General features: G+C 59.0%; 1 protein-coding gene across 4 annotated transcripts; it reads right to left on the bottom strand.

Moving 5' to 3' along the window:
* Window positions 1-241: 241 nt before the first annotated feature.
* Window positions 242-25,837, bottom strand: Jup (junction plakoglobin). Of its 4 annotated transcripts, none has more exons than XM_005002436.3 (16): window positions 25,676-25,837; window positions 19,021-19,222; window positions 18,410-18,517; window positions 11,229-11,440; window positions 9,980-10,239; window positions 9,641-9,879; window positions 7,729-7,930; window positions 6,789-6,933; window positions 6,587-6,690; window positions 5,367-5,705; window positions 3,053-3,208; window positions 2,851-2,970; window positions 2,004-2,154; window positions 1,780-1,901; window positions 1,242-1,281; window positions 242-1,124 (listed from the first exon to the last, which is right to left on the bottom strand). In XM_005002436.3, the coding sequence occupies exons 4-16, from the start codon at window positions 11,434-11,436 to the stop codon at window positions 973-975; spliced, it is 2,238 nt and encodes a 745-aa protein (XP_005002493.1). In that variant the 5' UTR covers window positions 11,437-11,440; window positions 18,410-18,517; window positions 19,021-19,222; window positions 25,676-25,837; the 3' UTR covers window positions 242-972. The 4 variants fall into 4 exon arrangements, with proteins under 4 accessions (XP_005002493.1, XP_003467021.1, XP_005002495.1 ...); XM_003466973.4 differs by having other exon boundaries at window positions 11,229-11,456; XM_005002438.4 differs by lacking the exons at window positions 18,410-18,517; window positions 19,021-19,222; window positions 25,676-25,837 and adding an exon at window positions 17,890-18,066.
* Between the last annotated feature and the right edge of the window lie 101 nt (window positions 25,838-25,938).

Below are 25,938 nucleotides of genomic sequence, written 5' to 3' on the forward strand. Positions count from 1 at the left end.
CCACGGCACACGCCCATACGCACACACCCACACCCATCTCTGATGAGATGGTGTCCTGCCGTGTCGTTAAGTTGCCCAGCTAGGCTCAAATCTGCCATCCTCCTGCCTCAGCCTCCCAGTGCAAGGGTGACAGGCATGTGCCACAGCCTCCTTCTGGGGTTACCTCCTGCCAGCTTGGGGACACTGGGGTCCCACCCAGCAGGGCCACACCCCCACCCCCGCCCCCCAACACCTGCTCAAGTGAGACTTGAGTGTGACTTTATTTCCTTTGCTTTGGTTGATACAAAAACCCCACAAGACCAAGGGTGCTAAGCAATGATGTGAAGCCCCAACAGGGAGCCCCACCTAGGCAGGGACAGGTCCACAGCAGGGACAGGAAGCTGCTCACCACACACCAGAGGGGTCAGCAAGCACACTTCTGGGCCTGAGGGCAGGGGAGGGGCTCTCCGTGCCCTACCACCCCCCAACTCCCCCTACCCCCCGCCGCCGCAGTCCTGAGCTTCCAGCAAGGCTTGGGTTACGGGGTTCGGGCCTTGGGCCTGGAGACCCTGGAGGCTCCGAGCAGCAGCGGGGCAGGGGCTGTAACGACCCAGCGGCAGGAAGGGAGCAGAGCTGGGGTGGGGAGGGCTAAAGCTTTGATGGCTGGGAAGCAGGCAGGAAGGGGACGCCTGGCCCCCAGCCAAGATGGAGAAGCGGGACTTTGGGGTGCAGCATAGAGCACGGCCCGCTCCACTCAGGCACTTTTCGGCTCACCAGTGTCCCCGTCACCCGGGACCACACCCTCAGGGCTGGGGTGCCCACCTGTGTCCCCTGCACTCTGGCCACTCCAGCAGGGCCAGGTCTCCTACCCTAAGCAAGGTTCCCAGATGGCAGCCCAGCACCCTTCGAGGTCCCCACAGCACCCTAGAAAGGAACCCAGCGCAGAGCTGGGGTTCAGCAGAGCCCAAGGACAGAGCATGAAGGGCGAGCAGCCTAGGCCAGCATGTGGTCTGAGGTGGGGTACGGGGGCCGCAGGCCATCGCTGTAAGGTAGGTCCATGGGGTAGTCGCCGTCCACGTCCAGATGGTCCAGCGTGTCCAGCGGGACGTCGCCCGGGTACACCGGGCGGTAGGTGGCATCCAGGTCTGCGGGTGGAGGGGCGTTGGACCCTCACACTCAGCCTCCCCCTGGGTACTGTCCACCCCCAACCCCCACAGGGACAATGCTGCCCCCTCCCGGCACACAGGGCCCTGGGTGCTCACCATCAGCGTAGGGTTCATTGATAGGGATCATGCTCTGGGCCTGCGGGGACATGGGAGGACTTAAACCCCGGGAGCCCAGACACAGCGATGCATGCCTGGAACCCAGCACCTTGGAGGGTGAGGTGGGAGGATTGCCAGGAGTTCAAGGCCCGCCCCCAGGCTCTGTGGGGAGCCCCTATCTCAAACACCAAACAAACCCGCACTTCCACAGATCTGTCCCCAGATTCACCTGGGCAAAAGCACATCACTTCTGGGTCACCACAGACCCCGCCCAGCCCAGCCCCCACCCACGCTAAGTCACCACACTGGATCTAATTTGGGAGGAAAAGCTTGGGGGCTGGGGATTTAGCTCGGCGGCATAAGCGCCTGCCTTGCAAGCAGGCAGTCATGAGTTCGATCCCCAGTACCGGTAAAAACGAGAAAAAAAAAAAAAAAAAAAAAAGCTGCAGCCCACAGCGGGGCAGAGGGGGCACCCCAAAAGTGGAGCACTTGCTGGAGCAGTGCGCACCCTGCACCACCGTCCACCGCACCCACTCACCGCCTCCCAGGCCGCCGGGTCATGCTTGAAGAGGGAGTTAGTCAGCTCCACGGACACGCGCTTGCGGTAGTCAGGGTTCTTGTCCTCAGAAATGCGGAAAAGGACTGCAGCAGCGTAGGTGGCTGGGGGGAGGGGGCAGTGCGGGATGGGTTGGGTCAAGGCGTGCGCCCCGCCCCCAGCTCCACTCACCTCCCGCCCCGCCCCGCCCCCTCCCAGGCGCTCACCGGTGCCCTCGTTGCGCGAGTGCAGCAGCTCCATGAGGGGCGCAGAAGCGCCCTCGGCGTCGATGGCGTCCGCCGCCTCCTTGTCCTGTGCCAGCTCGCACAGCACGCCCGCCGCCACGCGCTGGATGTTCTCCACCGAAGAGTAGAGCAGCTGCGGGTGAGGGCAGCGTGAGGGCGAGGGGCACCCACACCCGCCAGCGGGGAGCCAGGTGGGCGGGCACACCTGTCACCCAGCAACGAGGAGGCTGAGGCAGGAGGGTGGCGGGTCTCAGCTCCGCCTGGGTGAGTTGGGGATTGAGCCAGAACGGGCCTCAAAGTGGAAATAAAACCATCTGGGGACGAGTGGTCCCCGGTCGCCGGGAGAGTGCAGCCTGCGGCCCTCGGGCCACGCTACAGGCGACGCACAAGCCCCCTCCTTGCCACTCCAGCGGTGGAAGCGGCTCCCCTCCAGGGGTGTCTCCTGCCTCGGCCTTCCGGGGGCCCCAGCTCTGTGCTTCTGGGCCAGCTGCTGGCCCTTTCCCTGAGTGGGGCGCTTGTGTGCCAGGCGGGCCCAGCGCGGGTGCAGACTCTCCCGCCGCTGCTCGGGATCTGCCCGCTTTGCAGCCAGTTTGTTACTTTGCTGATTGCTTTTGGACTTTTTGGACAGGGTCTCACGGTACAGTTCGGGCTGGCCTCAAACTGCTAACAGTCCTCCTGCCTCAGCCTCCCGAGTGCAGAAGTGACAGGCCATCTCTAACGCAAGAGAGCTGAAGTGTCTGAGGCTGAACCTCACTTCCCTCCAGGTTGCGCCCGCGCACCGAAAGCCTCGGTGGACCCGGCTGCACCGACCCCGCCACACCCGCCGCACCTGCACGAAGAGCGGGATGGTGTTGAGCCGGAAGATCTCCATGCGGTTCATGGGGTCCCGCGCCAGGATGTGCAGGGCCCCGGTGCAGCCCTCCACGATCTCCTCCATGCGCACGCCGTCCTGCACACAGGGCGGGCTGCGTCACAGGCGCCAGGCCCCTCCTCCCCCACCCCAGGGCGCCGAGCCGAGCGGGAGGCCTCACCGTGTAGGGCTGCTGCGTGCCGGCAGCCACGTGGCGCTGCGCGTCCTGGTGCGCCTTGACCAGCAGCTGCACCAGGCGCGGGATCACGGCGGCCTCCTGCAGCGGCGCATGGTTGGCAGGGCATAGGGCCAGGTTCCGGATCAGCCCGATGGTAGCCTGTGGAAGTCCCCTCTGTTACCTCTGCTGACCCTAGGCCCACGAGCTGTGTGATGTCCCCGCCCCCAGCTGTTCTGACCCTGCGGTTGGTCGCCGCCTCCCGTTCTGTCGCGTGTGTGTGTGTGTGTGTGTGTGTGTGTGTGTGTGTGTGTGTGTGCCCATCCTCCCCTCCCCCCCCCCCGACTTCCAGCAGCACTTTGTCATCTCTGATGCTTGAGACAAGAAGCCGCACGGGCCAAAATTAAAGTCAGCTGGGGGCACACCCATCATTCCCCCCCACCCCACACACACTGCAGCCGCAGGGGTGCTGAGGCAGGAGGATGGCAAGCTCAAGGCCAGCCTGGCCAATTTAGCAAGATGCTGTCTCAGAATAAAATTTTAAAGGGCCGGGGCTTGGAGCCCAACACCATGGTTAAAATCAACTGGGAGACACCGGAGTGACACAGCAGAAGAGGCAGTTGTGTCACCTGTCACCTGTCTGCAGTGTCCCTGCCCTGGCCATCCAGCAGGACCAGAGGCTGCTCACAGGCTGCCGAATTTCCCCTCCACAGTCTTTAATTCGTTTTTGTTTTGGTTTTTTGGGCTTTTTTGAGACAAGAACTTGCTACGTACTTCAGGCTGGCCTCAAACTCACTGGATCCTCCTGCCTTTACCTCCCAAGTGCTGAGATTACAGGCGTGAGCCACCACACCCAGCTGTTGTCTGATTCCTTTTGTGGTACTGAGGACAGGGCCAGGGCCTCACACATGCTAGGTGAGTGTCCACCCTAGTCACCTCCCCCAGGGTTTTTAGTTTTGTTTTGCTTTTTTTTTAGTTTTTTGAGACAGGGTCTCCTAGGTTGCCTGGGCCTTGTATAAACTAATGTTTCTCCTGCCTCAGCCTCCAATTTAGGCTAGATAGATTACAGGTGTGGACCACTGTGCCTGGCTACATTTTCTTTTAATTGTTTTTGTTTCTTTTCCTTTTGGTTTTTGGTTTTCTGAGACAAGCTCTCCCTATTGTGGGAGACAATTCCAGTGACTCCCTTTGAATCCAAAACAATTGCTGTGACTTTGATTACTTAAGACTCATTTCCTTACACTGATATGTAAAAGGCTGGCTAGGATATTTCCTTTTCTTTTCAATTGGCTCTGAGCATTGCAAATAAGGCTAGCCGAGGTGAGGTGCTAATGTGCACAGTCTAGCCATCAGACAGTCCTGTTTCCTCGAATGTGTTCTCCATAGTACAGATTGAGCACGGTGATGTTAGAGCAAATAGCTCAGGGAATGTCAACTGGGTAGAGCCTCAAGATAGCAGGCTATGACTCCCCAGGGCAGAGTTTGCATTTATCAGAAACCAAAGGGATAGCCCCCAAAACAATTCCACTGCTACCCTAATTGGATTATGTAAATTGACCCTTCTGCATATCTTCATCTCTTCAATTTACAGATGTCAATCTTACATCTGGCCAGTTCAAGTTACCTAACCCCCCCCCATCCTCACTGTCACTGTCATCCCTGAGCCACCCCCCTTCTTCACAAGATAATAAATTCTTTATTATCTGTACCAGGGATTGAAAACGGGGATTGAACTCACAACCACGCGCTTATGCTGCTAAGCTAAATCCCCAGCCCTGAGAAGCCTAGGATTGAAGAGGCCTTTCTCTGCCTGTCCTCATGGGGATTGGATTTAGGACCCCTTGGCTGCCCTTAACATGGAACATGTCTTGGTGTCTTGGTGCCTTTACTCTCGCTATGGGTTGCATTGATGGTGGTGGAATTAACTTGCTGGGATTCCAATGACATCTCAATGGAATTACAAATGTAACTTTTTGGATTGTGAGGAAAACTAGGAAGAGGATTATAATACTTGGGTGACTGAACTCGATATTTGGGTTTACAATACCTATGTAGCCCAGGCTGGCCTTGAACTCACAGCAACTTTCCTACCTCAGCCTCCCAAGTGCTGGGATGACAGGCATATGCCACCACACCTGCTATGTGGTGCCATTCTTACCTGCACCCTCACGTTATGGAAACCAGTCAGCAGAAGCGGCCCTGAGCCCCGCCTACTCTCTGGATGTTGCCTGAGTCACTGAGGCTACCTTGTCTTGGGCTCCCTCCCGGCTCCCTCCAGGGCTGCTCCCCATGCAGGTGCTGCCCACTGCCCAGGGCCCACCTTGACCAGTGGCCACTGGCTGGGCTGGTTCAGCAGCTTCACGATGCCCGGGATGCCATAGTTGAGACGCACGGAGTTCTGCGCCATCTCGGCTTCGGGGTGGCGGCTGGTGAGGTGGCGCAGGGCGCACACCGCGGGCTCCGTGATGTCGTCCTTGTCCCCAGCCCGCAGGATGGCGTGGATGAGGGCCTCCACACCACTATTCTGTGTCACCAGCGTCTTGTTCTTGCTATTGTTGCAGGTCAGGTTGGACAGTGTGCCCGTGGCGCAGGTGAGGACGCTCACGTCATCCACACTCAGCTGGTTCACCAGGGTCTTCAGCACACTCTCCAGGCCCTCCTGGGGACAGTGCATGAGTGGGCATGGGTGGGGGCTCCTGTGACCTCATCTTCCTCCTCTCAGCATGGGGAATCGAACGCAGGGCTTTCGCCTGAGCTACACCCTCAGCCCTTCGTTACTTTTAATTCTGAGACCAGGGTTAAGGGGCCCGGATGAACTCAAACTTGCAGTCCTCCAGCCTCAGCCTCCCAGAGTGCTGGGAAGACAGACACACAGCACCACAACCAACGACAACCCAGGTCATTTCCAGGCACCCAGGGGAGGGTGTCAGAAGCCAAGGGAGCAGGTGAGAGACTGAGGTCAGAGGGGCCAGCCTTGCCCACATGGGAACAGGGAGGCCTGGACCCTGGCCCAAGCTCCCTCTCAGCCTCCAACCTTGCAGGTCCCCCTTACCTCACCAGGCCCAGGCAGCAGCCTCAAGGGCTGGGAGGACACTGCTGAGCTGACCACTATCCACAGCTCTCCCCTGCCTGGGCCCTCACTGCACTCCAAGCGCCCCCCAAGTCAGATCCACTTTCATAAAACCCCTGACATAGAAGCCTCACTTCTTTCAGCCTTGAGGAAGATGGCGCAGAGGGGGATCCCAGCCCTGCCGCCTGTGGGTCAGCATCGCTCACCCTGGAGCCTCAGTTTCCCCAGCCTAGCCACAGGGTGCACCCTGCGCCCCAAGCTGCCCAAGTACAGGGGCTCAGGCCTGGCTGCCAGCTGGCTCCTTCTCGTGGTGTCTGCATCCCCAGAAGCTGCAGTGCAGATCCAGATGCAGACTGTCGTCCTTTAGCGGCCACCAAGCCCACCCGGAAGACACTCGAGCCTCCCTCTGCCTCCCCAGCCTTGATAGGGTTGGGGGCCCCAATGCCTGCACCCTGGGTAGCCCCACTCACCTGCTTGGTGGCCACGTCCGACAGGTTGCGCAGCGTCCAGAGGCAGTTCTGCACCAGGCGCGGGCTGTTGCTGCTCAGGTGCCTGCCCAGGGCCTGCATCCCGCCTAGGTGGGCCACGGGGTGGGGGCTCAGCCCTGTGGTGCGGCCAGAACCCCGCCCCTACCCGGCCCAGCCCCTATCCGGCCCTACCCCTTGTCCTCACCAGCCTCCACGATGGCGGGCTTGTTGCTGGGACACACGGACAGCACCTTGAGCACACGGCTGGTGGTCCACAGCAGCTTCTCGTAGCTGTAGTTGCGCATGATCTGCACCAGCGCCTGAGGGCCCCCATTGGCCAGGATGATCAGCTGCACGGCGAGGGGAACAGGAAGGGGTAGTGGGTTGTCAGAATGAGCCTCGACAAGTGGGGAGCCCCCTGGCGGCCTCCACAGAACCGGAACCATTTTGTTGTTTTTTTTCTTTGGTGTCAGGGTCTCACTATGGAGCCCAGGCTGACCTCATACTCATGGTGATCCTCCTGCCTCAGCCTCCTGAGGATTGTTTGCAATATTAATCCAAATGTTTGAAACAAGAGTAAGGCCCGCTGCTGGCAAGGAGCTGGCCAAACGAGGCTGCGTGTGGGCTTCCTTTCCTTTTGTATTTTGAGACAGGGTCTGGCTATGTAGCTGGGGCTGGCCTTGAACTCCCAGCAGTCCTCCTGCCTCAGCCTCCCAAACACAGGGATGTCAGGTGTGCGGCACCACAGCCAGCTTCTCTTAGAGCTTTCAACAAGATATAGGCCGCTCTCAGTCCATCATCACCAGCCCAGGGGCACTAAGTCTTCAGCTCCACCATTGAAAACCGTTCCTATCCTGGGAAAAGCCGTGTGCCCAGGGACGCCCCTTACAGCTCGGTTTCCAAAGGGATAAATCGCTGGGTGAGGGGGACACACGCCCATCATCCCAGCATTCTGGGAGGCTGAGGCAGGAGAATCACAACTTCAAACCCAAATGAGGCAATTTCATCACTTGGCAAAACCCTGTCTAAAACAGCAAGTGAAACAGGCAGGGGTGTGCCTCGGTCCTGGCCCCAGCACTGTGCCTGGTGCAGGGGACAGGACCTATAGTGCTGGTCAGATGGGCGGGGTCTCAGGCCGGGCCCACCTTGCTCTCTTGGTTGCCGTAGGCCAAGAGCTGCAGACAATCAGTGGTGATGGCCAGGAACTTGGGGTTGTTCTTGTTGAGCAGCGGGACCATCTTCTGCAGCCCATCTGCCAGGCGCACGGCCATCTTGGCGCCCTCCTGGTAGAGCAGCAGGTTGTGCAGTGTGGTGATGGCATAGAACAGCACCGACTCCACGGGCGAGCTGTGGGCAGGCAGCCACTTACCAGCTGTCCCGCCCGGCCCTGCCCCACATGCCCCACCCCCACTGCAAAGCGTCTCAGCTCCAGCACAAGTGAGGCCCAGGGAAACAGTCAGACAGCAAGAATTGCACAGGCAGCCAGGTGTGGTTGGCTCACGCCTGTAATCCCAGCACTCAGGAGGCTGAGGTGGGAGGATCCTTGAGAGTTCAAGACCAGCCTGGGCTACAAAGTGAGCTCAAGGCCAGCCTGAACTGCATAGTGAGACCCTGTCTCAAAAAAGACAAAAAAAAAAAAAAAAGAATAGCACAGGCAAACTACCCTTGGTGCTGTATTTACATGCACCATGCGTGTAAATACCAGGCATGGTGCTGTAATTACAGCACTTGGCAAGCTGAGGCAGGAGGGTCCTTAAGAATTTGAGGCCAGCCTGAACTACATAGCAAGACGGTCTCAGAAAAGAAGGAAACCTACTCTAGTAAGCCACTGCTGTGTGATGACTCCCTTGCCTACTCGTGAACTGTTCCCACTTGCTCTGCTGTGGCCTTGTGCCCCCACGTCCAGCCTGCAAGCCATTTCCTCCCTGTGTTCACTGTCTATCACTGGCAGCTCAAGGCCAAAACTGCCACTGTGGACATTTGGTCATCTCCGCACCACGTGTAAGTTTGTTTTGTGTGCCTGTGCTGTGTTATTTCCTGATACAGGGTCTCACTAAGTCACAGCATTACCCAGGCTACACTTTCAGTCCTCCTGCCTCAGCCTCCTAGGGTACTGGGATTTCAGATGTACACCTCCACACTGGCTTACAGGAATGTTAATATAGCTGGAGTAACATATTAAGGGCGTATCCTACTGTTCACTTTAACATTATACTATAGCTGGGCACGGTGGCACAGCCCTGTTATTCCAGCACTCAGGAGGCTGAGGCAGGAGGGTAGCCATGAGTTCAAGGTGAGCTTGGGCCATGTAGTGAGTTCCCAGACAGCCTGAACTGTACAGCAGGACACGGTCTCAAAAAAACAAGTAAAGGAACACTTCATAGCATAAACGTGTGCCCATTTTTAGGAATGTTTTAGTAGTGATTTTTTTTTTCTTTTTCTTTTTTATCGGTTCCGGGGATCAAACTCACGATCACACACTTGCAAGGCAGGCGCTTATGCCACTGAGCTAAATCCCCAGCCCCAGTAGTGATATTTTTAATGGCTGTGTAAGGTTTTATGCTTAAATATTATACCATAATTCTTGGGCATTGTTACTTTTGGGGTTTTCTTTTCTTATTTTGAGACAGGATCTCACTATGTAGCCCAAGCTGGCCTCAAACCAGTGACAGGGAACCTTCTAGAGCTTTCAATAACAAATAGCCGACCGCAGCACAAGTTCACCACAGCTGCTCTAGGCCCTCCTCCTGCCTCAGCCTCCTGTGCACTGGGATGACAAACAGGCCCCGCTTGCTGGATATTTAAATAAAATTTGATCCTGTGGCCCCTTGAGCCAAACTGCACTCACACACATGGGCACCCAGCGGCCCATCCTCTCCTCTCCTCTCCCAGTGGCTCCCGACTCCTACTTATGCCCCTGCCTGGTGCCGACTACACGGCCAATCTCTCTGCGGAAGCCTCTGAACCCCAGGAGCTGCACCTAGCAGGGGAGACGAGGACAGGCTGGGACAACCAAGCGAGCTCCCATGGGGCCTTCAAGGCTCCCCGGGGTGGCACCTGAGCATGCGGACCAGCGCAGGGATGCCTCCCGACTTGAAGATGGCCAGCAGCCCCTCTCGGTGGTGCGACAGGTTGTGCAGGATGCTGGTGGTGCAGCGTGCCGTGTCCAGGTCACTGGTGTTCTGCATGGTGCGCACCACAGCAGCCACCAGCTGCGGGGACCCCATCAGGGCCCGGCGGGACGCCTCCTTCTTGGACAGCTGGTTCACAATCATAGCCGCCTTGGTCACCACCACCTGCGGGGAGGGGACAGGATGTTCAGAGGAACCCCTGTCCTGAGCCGCCTGTGCCTGGGGGTCTGGATCATAGCCCTGCCCTCCTGGGGACCCCACGGACCGGGTCCTCGTCGTTCAGCAGCTTGGTGAGCTCGGGCATCGCCCGCGTGGCCAGCTCGGCATCATCCTGGTAGTTGATGAGGTGTACGATGGCTGACTTGAGCAGCTGGGATGGCTCGGCCAGGCGCTGCAGGTTAGTGGCCTGGCCATCCACCTGCGTGGCCAACAGCAGCGAGCTATCCTCACCTGTCACACCTGGACACATGGCCTCCCGCACACGCTTGGCCCTGGCCGTGGTAGACATCTGGTACTCCAGGTCACCTGGGGGGCGGAGGCAGGGGACTGAGGCAGGACATCGGACAGCCATCCCATCCACCCCCACCTGGGGATCAAAGCCAGGCACAGGGCAGAGGGTACCATGGGCCCAGCCACAAGGGGCACCATCGCCTCAGCCTCCCCCTGGGAATGTAGCACCTGCCTATCCTGTCCTGCAGGGTTCTTAGGACAGTGAAACATCACACTGTAGCTGTCACCTGCTCTCAAAAGAAAGTCTCATGCTAGACGTGGTGGTACACACCTGTGACACCAGCACTTGGGAGGCTGAAGCAGGAGGATCACCCCAAATTCAAGACCAGATTGGGCTACACAGTGAACTCAAGGCCACATATGGAATCGCAAGTTGGAGCCCAGCTTGGACAACTTTAGCCATTTAGTGAAACCTTGTCTCAGATTAAGAAAAAATTTTTTTGTCTTTTTGAGACAGGGTTTCACCATGCAGTTCAGGCTTGCCTTGAGCTCACTGTGTAGCCCAGGCTGGTCTTGAATTCACAACAATCCTCCTGCCTCAGCCTCCCGAGTGCTGGGATTACAGGCATGCACCACAATGCCTAGCTTCAAAATAAAAATTTTTAAAAGGCTGGGGTTAGAGCTCAGTGCCAAGGCTTCAGGTTCAAGCCCAGGATGGAAAAAAAAAAAAAAACAAAAAGCTACCATTTTTGAGCCCTTACTCTGTGCCCACCAGTGGATTAAATACTTTTCTATATTCTCACTCAACCTGGTAATAGCCCTGACCCAGTGAGCCAGCCTTGGCTCCCTCCTCCCTCCTCTGTCCACAGGGGTGATATGGAATCAGACAGCCTGATCTCCCCTCCCCGCCCCCCAGAGCACAGCCAGGCCGACCCAGCGCACCCATGGGAGACTCGTGCAGAATGCAGGTCACCTGCTGCCCAGCCTGGGAACCCCACTCAACGCCCAGCCCATGACAGCAGGGATGGGGATCCCCTCGGCACCCCAGGAAGTGCCCAGCGAACCTTGGCCCTGGGGCGTGCCCTGCGTGTACGTGGTGGTCTTCTTGAGCGTGTACTGGTGCCCGCTGACCTCATCCTCGTCCAGGACGCCCTTGCTGCTGACGGAGGGCACGCAGGTGTTGGCACCCGAGTGGATGCCGGAATCGTAGGTGTAGGTCTGCTGCCACTCAGTTACCTTGATGGGCTGCTCAATCAGGTTCATCACCTCCATGGCGCTGTGGGGACAGGGTCCTGTCAGGGTGGGCAGCAGGAGGTCAGCCTGGCTCAGCACCCAGCCCTGTGGGTCCCCCCACCCTGATGCAGGCCCTGCCTGGTGCCCCAAGGGGCTGGGCATGGGACAGAGCAGATGCAGACAACTGTGCCTGTGTCCATCCGGCCCTCAGGAGGAACAGGAAGGGCCTGAGCACTAGGGTCCTGGGAAAGGCGGAAGGATGTGGGGTGGGGCAGGGAAGCAGTCCGACAAGTTTCCCAGGCGGTGGCGCCAGCCTCCCGAGTTCCCTGGGGCGGGTGGGGCTGCGGCGCTCAACCTCGATTCCGCACCAGGGCCATGCGCCTCTGTGCAGGGGCCTCGGTGGCCTCCTGGGTGGGGACCACTGGGGTCCCATGGCTGCCATCCTGACAGGCACTGAAAGCACCTCGGAGGCAGAAGACTCAGCTGGCCTGGCCAAGGCATCCTGTCCCTTCCCAGCGCCCCGGAGCGCAGGCTTGGGGTACACAGACACGCGGGGTGCCCAGCCAGCCCCCTGGCATAAAGGAGTGGCCCCCGGTACTTCAAAAGGGACCTGGAGGCAAGGGTGGGGCAGCTGTGGCCCTGTCCCGCCCCACTCAGGCCAGGAGGTCCTGCAGGCTCCGCCCTCCCCAGGTGACTAAATCCGGCCCCGCCCTCCCGCACACCTGCAGGGGCAGAGGCGGCTCCACCCCTCATCCCCAGTGACTCAGAGTTTCGGGCTGATAAACAGAGGTGAGAGGGACAGACCGCAGCAGCCGGATGTGTGCAGCTACTGCAGCGATAGGTGCCACGAAGGAGGCAGAGGCAGGAAACTTCTGCGCCCCTGTCCCACGGTGGGTCCCGAGAGCCACCACGGGGAAAGTGGAGAAAACTGGACATCCAAGCATACAGAGATGCTGACACCATGAGCACGGGTACCCTGACCCCGCAGTGCCACGGTGGGGGCTTGGGGCCAACTGGCCATCTCCTGCCCTGGCCTCAACCCTGCCCTGACTGGAAATGACCCTGATCCTCAGGGCCCAGCCAGAGGAGACGGGGCTCCCCCTAAATCAAGGACCAGCCTCCTGCTTAAGGGCCTCTAGAAGGCTGAGGCAGGAAGAGTAAAAATTCAAACCCAGCCTGGGCAAGGTAGCCAAAGCCTGTCTCAAACTAAAAACCGTGTGCAAGAACTGGGGCTGCAGCTCAGGGCTCAGGGCTGAATCCTAGGACCAGACGGCTGGGCCCCAAGCTGCCAGGCAGACCCTTGCCACACCAGCAGCCAGGGTCTGGAGCCTACCTCCAGCATGACAGAGCCGGGGAGCGCGGAGGGCGATGCAGGGGTCAGGGAAGGAGGCCACTGGGCTTTATTATCTCATTAATCTCACACTGGCAGCCACCCTGCTTTTATTTTAGGGGTCCTGGGGATCCCTCAGCCATTTTTCATTTTGAGACATTGTCTCTAAATTGCCCGGGCTGGGTTTGAACTTGCAGTCCTCCTACCTCGGCCTCCCAGAGTGCTGTGATGACAGGTGTGCACCACCAGGTCGGGTCAACATTACTAGGTGGAGAAACTGAGGCCCCTCTGCTCTCCCAGATGCTCCCCTGAGAACCTGGGAGGCTCTGAGGCTTCCAAGAAATGAGAAACGGAAGCTCAGCTCAGGACCCAGGGCCGCACTCAGGTTGCTGTCATCCCTCTCAGTCCACAGCCCAGGACAGCATCCATGACACCCCTGACAATGCCCTGCCCAGTGTCCGCCAGCCCAGCCCCACAGGACAGAGACAGATACTGAATTCGGGCTTTGTGCAGCAGGGGAGGAGAAGCCAACCTTGGGTCAAGACAAGAAGAGGGCAGACAGACACCGCGGTCCACCATGAGGACAAGTCCTGATGGCAGTGAGGAGGCGGCCCCACCCCTTTCTTGCCTTAGGCCCAGCCCTGACTTTAAACCCAGCTGGGCACACACCCCTGATCTCAGTACTTGGGAGGCTGAGGCAGGAGGATGTCTGAGAGTTCAAAGTCAAGCTAGGAGACACAGGAAGATTTCATAGCAAAAAAAATAAAGGGCGGGGGGAGAGAAAGAAAGAAAGAAAGAAAGAAAGAAAGAAAGAAAGAAAGAAAGAAGAGAGAGAGAGAGAGAGAGAAAGAAAGAAAGAAAGAAAGAAAGAAAAAAAGAGGAAGGAAGGAAGGAAGGAAGGAAGAAAGGCAGAGCTGGCCTTCTGGATACTTGTCACAGGAAAAGCCGCAAAGTGGCCAAGAGGAAGAATCCAGGCATCCCGTGACCCTCAGGAAAATGTGGAGGAGCCGCCTCCCAAGCCCAGGCCACTGTCCCTGAGTTGGGACACCTGGTGCTCCTCTGTGGTGACTGCTGCTTTCTAAGCCAGTGGTCAGTAGCAGACAGTACTCTCCACACAGCAGCCCAGATACAAACAACCGGGACAGGGACAGAGGTCACCGCTTCCCTGGGGGCCTGGCCCTGCCTCATGCTGTGTTCCCAGCACCCAATCCCACTGCAGCCTGGGGTCCTGGGGTAGGCGCTGGGGACAGAGAAGACTAGGGGCTTCCAGAGCCAGGCTGTCCCTCCCTTCCGGTCTGCAGCAGGGCCAGCACATGGCAGGACACTGGGGGGAGGGGAAGAGGATGGAGGCTTCCCACTGGGGACATAGTGGGGGGTGGGGTTCCCAGGAGAGCCAAAGCAGCTCCTGGGCTGGAAAGATGCCCAGCCCAGCCAGGGACAGCAGCGAGGGGGCAACCCACACATGGGACACCATTGGCTTCACACTCGGCAACCCCAGGTGCCAAAAGCAGTATAGACGGAACCCCAGCTTGCACCACTCCTGAGGATGGCAGCTGCTGCCCCTCTCCAGGAAGACAGGGAGGGACACAGAGGCCCGGTCCCCCTCAGACTAGGCTGATCTGGAAGGAGGCTTGGCTAAAAATTCACATGTGTGGTGGGGCACGCCTGCCATCCCAGCACTCAGGAGGCTGAGACAGGAGCATCACTCCAAGTTCAAGGTCAGCTTGGGTTCCATAGAGAGTTCAAGCCAGCCTGGACTGCATAGTGAGACAAAAACAAAAAAAACACAAAGAAAACCGAACAAAAAGAACTTCACAGAACACAGTAAGTAAGCTTGAAGAAGAAGGCTCTGAAGACACCTACCCTCTATAGAGTCTGGGTTATGGAGAAATTTTCTTCCAGTTTTTTCAACTCTCCCAGTGTTTTTTGTTGTTGTTGTTTTGTTTTGTTTTTTGTCTTTTTCCTTTTTATCGGTACCAGAGATCAAACTCAGGACTGCCTGCTTGCAAGGCAGGCGCTTATGCCACTGAGCTAAATCCCCAGCCCCACTCTCAGTGTTTTTACAATGACCAGACATTAACTCTTTCAATCAAGGGAGGGGGGTCCCCCACAATCAAGCAGCCACTGCCACTTGCCCCACCCCACCTCTGGCCACTGGCCCCGGCCAGGGAGGCGCTGAGAAATGGGGTGGCAACTTCCATCTCCTTCACCAGGGGAGAGGCCTCAGGGTGGCCCCTGCAGCCTCTAGTCCTGCAGCTCATCTCCTCTCTGCTCTTGGGTGTGTAGTTCCGGCACTCAGGAGGTTGAGACAGGAGGATCTTGAGTTCTATATACATAGTCAGTGTCTGTAGCAGCCAGGCAGTCCTTCCTCCTGTCCCTTCCTCCTGTCCCGGAGGAAACCCCCATTCCATGGCCATCAGGAGCCTCGTGCCACCCTGAGGACCCCAACACACGACAATGGCTGGTCCCCTCAAGGTCAGCGGGCAGCATGGCCTGGCCTAAACCTGACTTCCATTCTCATCATACTCGGGATCAGCCCCAACAAGCTGGGGACTCCCATTTCCTGTCAGGAACAAACCCAGGAAGCCATGCTGGACCCAGCAGACCTTGCTCACTTTCCCCGACAGCCCCCTCACACCTTTGGGGTCTGACTTGGGGCGGTACCCTGGCCCCATGCTGCAGGTCTGCAGAGTGGGGGGGCTGGAACACTGCACCCCCAACCCTGACCTCACTGCCCCCTGCTGCCCCTGCACAGGCTCTCAGAAAGAGCAGGGCTGCTTCCATTGGGTGCCCAGGTCCTATACCACCTCGGGCAAAAGAGCAATCAGTGCTACCTGCATCTGTGGGCAGCCATGGTGCCAGAGAAGCAAAATGTGAAGTGCCCAGCACCCACAGAATCCCTGGATGCCAGGCCACCACCACCCAGGCCTCACAGGTAATCAGCTTGGTGGGTCTCACTGGCCATAGGCAGGTTCCTGGAGGTGCCAGGCCCTGGTCAGGCCCCCCAGTGATGAGGCCAGAGACGGGACCCTGTCCCACCTACATCCTGAGGGCTGCCCGCTCTGCCACAGTGGCTCATGCTCAGGGCCCCTCCCAGGGGCTGTAGAAGGGAAGAGGCTGCCACCCCTGCCCAACCTTCTGGGTTCAGAGGCTCAGGGTGGAACTGGGGTGCGGAGGCAGCATCACCCAAGTCAGGGCCTGGTCAGGGAGTGGTGACTAATCGGACTGTACCTTCTCCTGCCCCGTCCAGCCGCTGGCCAGTTTTCAAGGGTGCCTGCAGGCAACACTGTCTCAGCATATGTGTCACAGATTGGACCAGCCTAACTCCTCATTTAGCCAAGCTTGAAGGCGGGGAGGGGGGTACCACCTCCCCAACCCAGGCTCTAGGGGACGGGATCAGGCTGCTCAGGCCTAACTCAACACGAGGGGGGTGCACACACCCCCCAGTCGCCCTAGAGGTGCACTCAATAACACCCCCACCTCAGGGGCAGAGCCAGATCGTCACCCTGGGTGCCCCAAGGGGTTGTACGCCCTAAAACCACTTTCTCACCTACAAGGAAGACAGTTGAAGCTGAGAGCTGGGCTGTAGCTCAGTAGTAGGGTGCTTGGCTAACATGCATGAGACCCTAGGTTCCACCAGGAAAATAAATTAAAGCCCAGTGAGGGCCAGCAGGGCCAATCCCCGTCTTCCAAGTGGTCTAGGACAGGGCAGAAACTCCTAGCTCAAACATTCCAGCTCTGTTCATTCCCGGAGGAGACCGGGCCCCAAATCCTGCCTGCAGACCACAATTCCAAAAACCAGTGTAGCCAGCTGGGTGGGAATCCCAACTCCAGCCCAAAGGCAGACTGACTCCTTGGACGCCGGAGGCAGGGCGAAGGGCGCCACCTCGGCTCCGCCCAGGGGCACCCGGCAGCGACAGCCTTCCTCCTCGCGTTCCACTTTCCCCGGGGAGCGCGGGTGGAGATAGGGTCATAAAGCCTCCAAAAAGAACCAAAGAGCCCTCATCCTTTGAGCCCAAACAGAAGGCAAGGCTGGTGCACCCGGATCTTCTGTCTCAACTCCCGGTCCGGGGGTCATGTAGGGGAGGGGCACAGAACCCCCAAAAAACAAGAGGACGCGCCCCCTCACAGCCCCCACAGGCCTGGCTCCGCCCCGCTCCACCCCCAGGGCTGGGAAAAGGGCCGAGCCCGGAGGACCGAGCCACTGGCCAGCCGGGTCTGAACGGGTGTGGTGGTCCCCAGAGGCAGGAAGAGAAGGAAGATGCCGCTTCCCCTCGCTTCCCCCCACCCCATCCCTAGAGCCCGGCAAACAGGATGGAGTGGGGGCGGGGCGAGACGGGGGAGGGGGCGCCGCTCCCCGGGGACCCTGATCCAGCAGGAAGCTGGGCCAGGAGACAGCACGGCCGCAGGGAGCGCGGCACGGGCACTTCCTGGTGGAAAGTTTGTTCGGGATGACTTTCCAGCCTGCAGAGGTTGGGGAGAGAGGGCTTCGTAGTTCCCATCTCCACCCTGCGGCCCCGGGCAAGGGACCCCGAATTCCCACGCGTGCATCGTCGGCTCCCCAGGCCCAGGGACCCGGCCCCAGCACGCCACCTCCCGCCCAGGAGGTCGCGGCCGCGCCCTCACCTGCTCACCTGCCCGCAGGTGGGGTGCTCGCCAGGACCAGGCTCTGCCTTTCACCGGGGTGCCCGGCGCAGACAATAGGGCCGCACCCTGCCCTGGGGGAGCCGAGAGGGCGGGTACCGGGGAGGACGCGGGTGGGGTACTGCTCCCCCAATCTCCCGTGGAGACCGGGGCCCCAAGGTCCCCAGGCGGAGTGCGCGGCGGAACGCGGGCGCAGGCAGAGTCAGGGACGCGGCGTGCCCGCAGTCGCGGACTCCGAGGCCCCCAGGATGGGGTTGGCGCGCTCCCCACGCACCTACCGGGCACCTCCCGCCACCCCGCTCGATCGCGGCTCGAGAACACCCGCGGCGGCGCCTCTGTCGGAAGCTCCCCTCCCCGGCGCCGCACCCAGGACTCCGGCGCGCCCCCTGCCGACTGGGCAAAGGGGCGCTCCCGTCCCCCCTCACCTGCCCCGACCCGGGGCCCCGGCTCCTGGGCCTATTGCTGCCCCTTCTGTGCCCCTCGCATTTCCTGTGACCCCCCCCCCCGATCTTCCGCACCTGGATGTGTGGCCGGGCCGGGTCGAAGTCTAGCGGGGTGGGGACCGGCGCGGGCAGGGAACTGGGGTCGGCGCGCGGGCGGCGGCTGCTCAGGGCTCTGACCAAGACAGCAACTCAGTAACCGAACAAAAGGCGAGGGGACCTGACAGCTAAGCCACGCCCCTCAGCCCCTCTAAGCCACGCCCGCTATGGGGACGCCCACCTGCTGATACGAGCTCATTGGTTACGTCGCCCAAGAGTCCCACCGTGGGGTGGAGCCTCCCTCCGGCTCTGCTACCACGGCCGCCTCTATTTATGCGCTCACCATTGGCCTCAGGGAGTGTCAATCATTTCTAGGGGTGGATTCCATTAGGAAGGGCCCAGGTTTACTCTGTGCCTATTGGTAGATAGAAAACTATTTCGCCCTGATTGGACGAGGGTCTGTCAGTAAGACAATAGAAAAGACCAATGGAAGTGACGGGGTGTGTCCTGCCCCACCCTAGCTCTGAGCAGGTAAAACTCACTGTTCCCTTCCCCCTACCTGTCCAACAGGTGAGTCAGGGTGCGCCGTGGGAAAGGACCGACGCCTTCGCCGGTCAGCCAGCTCAGCGTCAGGCGTGATGCTTCTTGGGCTTATTCATCGGTGCCCCTAAGTGATATCAACACATTTGGAAAGCATTTCACAAGCTTTGAGTTGGCTGCATTCCCCCCCAGCCCTCACCCCATTAAAGATGGGCGCCCCTGGCCTGCAGAATTAGAAGGCCCGTATTTGGGTCCTGCAACTTAAAAGCTCCCCGGTGTTAGGCCCGTCACCCTCTTCTCCCCGTAGGTGGAGCGGCTCCACTAGCTTTATCTTTCCAGGGTGGGGAAGCCACCTGCCTGCCAAATGGTAGGATTTAAACTAATGAGAATGGTAGGGATTTTTAGGTTCACATGACAATTGTGAAATACTGTTAAGGCAACAAAACCATTCTGGCTTGAAAATGAAGAAACTGAAGTTAAGAAAGGTCAGGAATCTAGAGGGACTGGGTCCTTCGAGGCATGGCTGTGGTTGCAACTACTCAGGGGGCTAGGGCAGGAGTATCTTGTGAGGCCAGACATTGGATGGAACCCTGGGCACTCAAACGAATAAATAAACACAACACAACACACCCCTTTCATCTCATGCTGGGTCCCACCAAACTCAGCATTCCTTCTGGAGGAAGAGCTCAGGCCAAAAGGTCAAAGCCACAAGGAAGGAGCAGGGAAGATATCCACATTCCAGGCAGAGGCAGAGGAGCAGCTGTTGGGTCCAAGGACAAAGTGTGGGTGTCCAGAGGCTTTAGCAGATTTGGGAAGAAATCAGGCAGCAGATCTACAGAAAAGAGAGCACAAAGGAAGCAAGATAACCAGTTCCTCCGCAGTGAAAGGGCCTGGTTAGACACCAGAAAGAGCTTCCCAATCCAGCAGGGGTAGGCAGGAAAGTCTGTCCCTTTATGCGGTGGAGACCTTGGTTCAGTGGGGACCTGGGTCCGGCTGGTGGCTGCCTAGGGAGCCAGGGGCCCCACTGGGATCCATTCGTTCAGCACTGGGAGAATCTACACAGGGCTCCCAGAGGCTGTGTGTGGGTGTGGGGAATGGTTGTTTACAGAAGGCTTCTCCTTTAAAAAGCTTTATAGCCTGTCATGGTGGCGCAGGCCTGGGATCCCAGCGTTCAAGAAGGAGGTCAAGGCAGGAGGATCAGAGCCTGGACTATATGGTGAACTCAAGGCCAGCCTGCACCACACAGCAAGATCCTGCCTATAAATAAATAAGTAAATAAGAGCTGTACAGCTCAGAGGAAGACTGCGTGCCGTGCCAGGTGGTGGTTACCGTGGCCATGCTCTGGACTGCATTCCTCAGCATAAAAAAGATCAACAGTAGGTTGGACCTGTGTGCTCCTGAAGTTGTGCTTCTGAAGGGCTACAGCAACACCAGGCTGGCAGGCCACTCCCTCTGTTTCCTTCCGACTCCCATCTCCTCGGGTTCCCTGGGTATCCTTTCTGGTCTTAATTTTTTTTTTTCTGGTTTTAATTTTTGAAACAGAGTCTTCCTCTGTAGCCCAAGTTGGCCTTAAACTCACGTCGATCCTCCTGCCTCAGTCTCCCCAGGGCTGGGATCACAGGCATGTGATGTGCCACCACACCAGGCCCACGTCCCCTTGCCCAGCTCCTGTTTGCTGTCTGCCTATGTACAGCCCACAGCTAAAGCCAGACAAAGTGTGCTGTCCTCCTGGGCCCCCATGGCCAGGGTTCAGCTTCCTCTTGCCCTGCACCCCTCCTGCCTTCTGACCCGGCTGTACCCTGTTCCTCCCAGCCCCTGACTCCTCCCTAGTTTCCTGATTTCAGCAGCAGGGGCAGCAGTGACAGCCAGGGTGGGGGCCAAGGTGGGATGGGTACAGAAATGAGGCTCCAGAATCAGCCCTCTTGTGAGTCTCCCTTGAATGTCCCCAGACAGGTCCTCATGAGAACATGTTCCAGCACGCTAGCTCCAAAGCCAGTCTCCGGGCTGGGCCAGGGTGGAGACTCTGAGTGGCCTCCACCAAGAGAGCAGCACTGTCTCTACCCTCAGATCAACGTCTCCGTGCCTGCCGTGCCCCAGCCTAGCACCCAGTGGCAGCTGTGTCTGTGGGTGCAGGTGAGAGGCAGAAAGAGCTCTCTCTCCTCCAGTCACCCTCTGAGCTCCTCATGGGGCCAGGGACACACATGGCTGGGCCTTGAGGGAAAGGCCACAGGCCACCTTGCCCAGTCCCCTGCCTGCAAGCCTTTAAAGGCAAGGATGCCTCTGAGTGCCCAATCTCCAGAAAAGGAAGCTGTCCACCTCCCATCAGAGAAGGCCCGTGCTGCCCTGTGCAGCGGCGGTCAGTTCCTCCTCAGATCAACTCAGCTCAGAGCCCTACACTTGAATCTCATTTTTCTTCCTCAGGGACAGTGTCCTCAGGCCACCAAGAACACACAGAGGTCACTCAGCCTTGCAGTTGCCTGGGGCCTCAGAGGCAGAGAAAGATTCTAGTGACCAATTTCCCAGCTGCCCCACCAGAGGGACTGGCCAGGAGGTGGCCCAGGATGGGCTGCACAATGTGAAGGGAAGGTGTGTGACAATTGGCCAGTGTCCAGAAGAGCCAGCCACCTCCTCCACCTGGGTCACACCTGTCCTTCTCCATGCCAGGGTTGGAAGCGAATCTGCTGTGTGTGAATCATTAGGCTGATGCCCTTCCCCCATATGGGATTTGGCCCCATGGAATTGATGTGCACATGCACGTGCACATATGCATATGTGTGCATGCGCACACACACAGCCTTCCTCATACATTCCATGCCTCAGGCAGCCTTAGGCATGGCCACTTCTGGGGAGGACAGCTGGCCATACTGCAGACTGGTGACACCCAGGGGCTTGTCCTTTGACTTTGCAGCAGTGACAAGGAGAACCAGCAGAAGTCAAATTAAAGGCCCAGCAAAAACTTGAGAAGTTCCCCAAAGCAGGTGGCCAACACCTGTCATCCCAGCACTCTCCGAGGCTGAAGCAGGAGGATCACAAGTTTCAGCCCAGTGTGGGAGGCTTAGACCCTGTCCCAAAATAAAACAAATGTCACAATGAGCTCAGTGTGAGGGCCCTGCCTTCAGCCACCAGCACCACAAAGCATGGGAGAGGCACCTGAGGCCTGGGACAGATGCCTCTGTACGAGGCCCTGTCTTCTAAAAGGCTCCTGCCCTGGTCTTCCTGGGTTCTGACCCTCCACACCGCCTAGGGAAGGAACCTTCTGGACCCCATGGGGACCAGGACTGGGAGGCCTAGGAACCCTCGCCCACCCTAACCTGGATTTAGGCCTCCTGGAAGCACAGGGTGGTTTGGGCACACTTAGGCCAGAGGAGGTGAGGGCAGCTTAGGGGTGGCCGAGGGTCACTTCCTGCCAGGCGGACTGGGCTGTGTGTGCACTGGGCACCTTCGGTGCAAGGGAGCCTGGAGGGAATGGGCAGGCAACGCCCACTGGGCCCTGCAGCAGCCCTGACATCATAGCTGGGTGACTCTCTTTGGGACTCCTGTAGGTCCAGTGCAGGGCCTCCCAGCGTCCCCTGTCCCACCCTGCTGTCCGCGTCTCCTGGTCCAGGAGGACAGTGGCTGGGCAGAACCTGAGTAGCTGGAGGGGAGGGAGTCAGGGTGGGGCGACCTTGTTTGCTGCCCTTTGTCCAGGGCCAGAGGCCAGAGGCTGAGGTGGGTGCCAACCAGGGAGGGCGCCTAATTACAGAGGTGGCAGCTCTGCCGCCCTGCCATTGCCCGGCGACACCATGCCCTGCAGCGTGTGGGCAGGGCTGGAATGCCAGGAGGGAAACAGCGACCAGAAAACAGAGATAGGAGGCCAGGAATAGTGCAGGCAGACGCCACAGGGGGCGGGGACAGGGCTCCTGTGGAGCACAGCATGCCTGCCACAGGGCCTGGGGCACAGGCCCAGGACTTGGGGAGCCCAGCACAGGCTGGCACCATCTGGAGTATGGTCTTCTTCCTTTTTGCTTTCTTTCCTTCCTTCCTTCCTTCTTTCCTTTTATTTCTTTATTCCTTTTATTTATTGCTTTTATTTCTTTCTGCCTTTCAAACAAGGTCTCATTGTGTAACCCAGGCTAGTCTTGAACTCCTGGGGATCCTCCTGCCTCAGCCTCTCAAGTGCCGGGATGACAGGTGTGCTTTTATAGGAGCATTGTTTTCTGAGCTGGGTCCACCAGTAAGCAGCCTGTCCTCCTTCCTGTCCCATCCTCTCCTCCACCCCGAGTGGTTTTGTTGAGCCTTTGCTGGGCCAGAGAGTAAGACCTCCACCTTGAGTCACCTGGCTCCTGTGGTGGCCAGGTGACTCCAACTCCAGTGCAGGCTGACACAGCAAGGGCCCCACCTGGCCCAGCAGCTGGGCCACCCCGCCCTCCACCCTCCCCGACCAGCTGCTTGCCCAGACAGAACCTGCTTCCCACAGGTGGCACACAGGCTGGCACACGCATGTACCCGTGCACGCATGGACAGCAGATTCTCTCTGCCTTGCACACGGTGGGAAACCGAGGCTGGGGCCAGCCAGGACAGGGACTTTTCTCTGAGGCCACCAAAGTGACCTCCTAGCTTATCGGAGACTTGAACCCCTAGGGTGGGTTCAGGCATTGGGTGGCCAGGGCCCAGCACCCCTCCTCGGGGACTGCACCAGGGCTGCGGGGCTTGGGGCTTGTGTCCTCCAAGCCCCTGGCCCCCACCCTAGTGAATGGGAGGGAGGGAGTATCCGCCCTGCCCCTCCCCCATCTCCCACATCCCCACCTTAGTGGGAACTTGGGGAGCACAGGGACCCAGCCTAGTCCGCCCAGGCCCGAGGGAATCTGAGAGCTGAGATTCTTGAATATTTCATCAGCACTTCAGTCTCCTGGAGGCAGCAGCCAACTTACAGCTCATGGGTAATTTATGGCTCCATCAGAGGTGGACGGGCAGTGGGGGAGGGGAGGCTGGGACCAGGCTGGGGGGGGGGTCCCTTGGCAAGGAACCCAAAGTTGGCAGTGGGGGGAAGCCGGACAGGCTCCAAGGCCAGGGACTTTCCATTCCTTTTTTTTTTTTTTTTGTCTTTTTCCTTTTTATCATACCGGGGATCGAACTCATGACTGCCTGCTTGCAAGGCAGGCGCTTATGCCACTGAGCTAAATCCCCAGCCCCGGACTTTCCATTCTTGAGGATAGCAGTGTAAAAAGAATAAAAGGGTTATCCAATAACCCTGCTGAAGGCCCAGGTCACAGGACAGGTATTTTCTGGCTTCAGTCCTACCAGTTCTGTGACAGTATATAACTTCATTCAAAGGCAAAAAATTCAAAGGAGAGCAAGGTGTGGCAGGACACTTCTGTGATGCCAGCACTCTAGGAGGCTGAGGCAGGAGCATCCCAGGTTCCTACCCAACCTGGCAATCTGATGACTCTGCAGGACCGGGTGCAGCTTAGGCTGAGGTAGCAATAAAGAATCCTCTGGCTGTGGGTCCCTCAAGTGACTCCTGCTCCTCCACACCCTCCAAGGCCAGGGAGAAAGGCCTGCCTGATTCCCCACCTAAGCAGGTTCAATTCCGGCCCTCCCAGGCCCGTCCTCCAGGAAGGCCAAGGGGACTCCCAGGCCCCTCAGGCCTCTTCCTCTGCCTGGAGCACAAGCTCTTGCTCTTCTTCTGAGCAGAAAACTGGGACAGGTGACCCACAGTGGACACTGTCACTTTGCCCTGGACCTAATGATCTAAGACAGTGAGTTCTTCCAGGGGTCAAAAGTCAAGTATGCCTTTGGGGAGGAGGGGTCAGTCAACAAACACATCCTCCCTCAGTTTCCCCCCTGTATCACTGGCATTCAGGGGCAGAGGAGATGCCATTCAGGCACCAAGCTGTGCTGGTCAGGGCTGGGGTTAGCAGGTGATTAGGGGTGATGCATCCCTGGTGAGGCCTGGGGTCTAGGCTGGGGCAATTGTACTCCTGTCTAACCCCATGTCATTTGGGACCTGTCGAGGCCAGAATGGGGCAGGGTCACAACAGCCCCGAATGCCAACTCAGGCTTTCCGGAGTCAGTGTCCCCATAGTGCACCAGGATGTCCATCAGAGCTGTCCTGGAGAAGGCATAGAAGGAGGCCGGAAGGAGACGACAAAATAGGGGACTAGGGGGGCCTGGGCTTTGGCTCTGTCAGGACCCCATTCGGTGAAACTCTGGCCTGGTGTGAGCTGGACAGTCTTTTTTGGGGGGTGGAACAAGGTCTCCCCGTGTAGCTCAGGCTGGCCTTGAGCTCACAGGGATCCTCCTGCCTCAGCCTCCAATCCTTGAATGATAGACAAGAGCCACAGGTGGAAGTTGCTATCCTAAGTGGCCCCAACACTTCCGTCCTAGGCCCCTAAGGTCAGGTGACAGTGAAGGTCAAAGGGCTTTATCTCCACAAGGGACACCAACTCCAGAGCCTGGGGCCTCCCCTCCTTACTTCTCCTGGCTGCTTTAGTCCCCACCCCACCCCCCGCGTTCCTCCAGGGAACCCTAGACAAGTTGCTTCCAGCCTGGAGCGGAGAGAGCTGAAGAAAATAAAAGTCGAGAGCTCTGGGCGCTGTCTCAAAAAAAAAAAAAAAAAAAAAAAGGAAACATTTTAAAAACACGCAAGTGGGGAGTGGAGGTGACACTGTGGGCCCAGGGCACAGACAGGTGTCCCGTATCAGCCGCCCTAGCCTGCGCCTGAGCAGTGGGAGCCCGCTGCGGGGCTCAGGCGGAGGCTGAGGCGGTGGGGCTGGGGACTCAGCCCCACCGGTTCTGCCAGCCACCTGGAAGGGCGACGCTGGCACCAGGAGAGCAGGGAGGAGCCAGTGGCTCCCAGAGAAAAGGGAGCTGGGAGCGGGGAAGCCAGCATACACGGGCACGCGCACAGTGCACCCAGCTGGCGCGCACTCGCGCCGCCCCCGGCCCTGCGCCTCCTGGCCCTAATCCCTGATCCCCGTGACTTTAGCTGGTCCCGCGGGGTGCGAGCCCCGAGGGCGCGGTGCCTGCCCTGCGCGGTTCCCCCTGCTGGATGTTCAACTGCGTGTTCAACCCGCCGCGTGAAGTGCACCCCAGCACCCCGGGCGCGCCCTCTATGACCCCAGCGAGGCCGGCACGGGCATCCGCAGTCCCGCACGCCCGCCACACGTGGGCGCCCGGGGCTCTGCGCGCCGCCCACGGGCACTTTCGGACCCACGCCCGGCGCCGGACCCCAGGGCTGGAGCTCTAGGGCAGCGCATCTAGGCCGGGTCGCCTTGGGGGACCGGGGTGCGCAGGGCCGCCTCACCCGGGCGCGGAGCGCTGTCAGCAGAGCGGCAGACGAGGGCATCGGGTCCCCGGCACAGGAGAGGTCCAGTGGGGGCGCGGGGTCCTCGGGAACTGCCGGCACCCGATCGCACCCTAACGGCCCCAAGGGGTGCAGTGCCCATGGAGGAACCGGAACCCGCCCTGGAGTCTGGGCCCGTGCCTTCTCCGGGACACTGCGCCCTCTGCTGGCCGGTCCGAGATCGCACCGCTCCCAGCCCGGCCGTCCAGTCCCATCCATTCCCC

This window comes from Cavia porcellus, unplaced genomic scaffold (assembly GCF_034190915.1).
Source record: "Cavia porcellus strain 051 isolate PalLab524CR breed Dunkin Hartley unplaced genomic scaffold, mCavPor4.1 scaffold_6, whole genome shotgun sequence".
In the NCBI taxonomy this organism is placed as follows: Eukaryota; Metazoa; Chordata; class Mammalia; order Rodentia; family Caviidae; genus Cavia; species Cavia porcellus.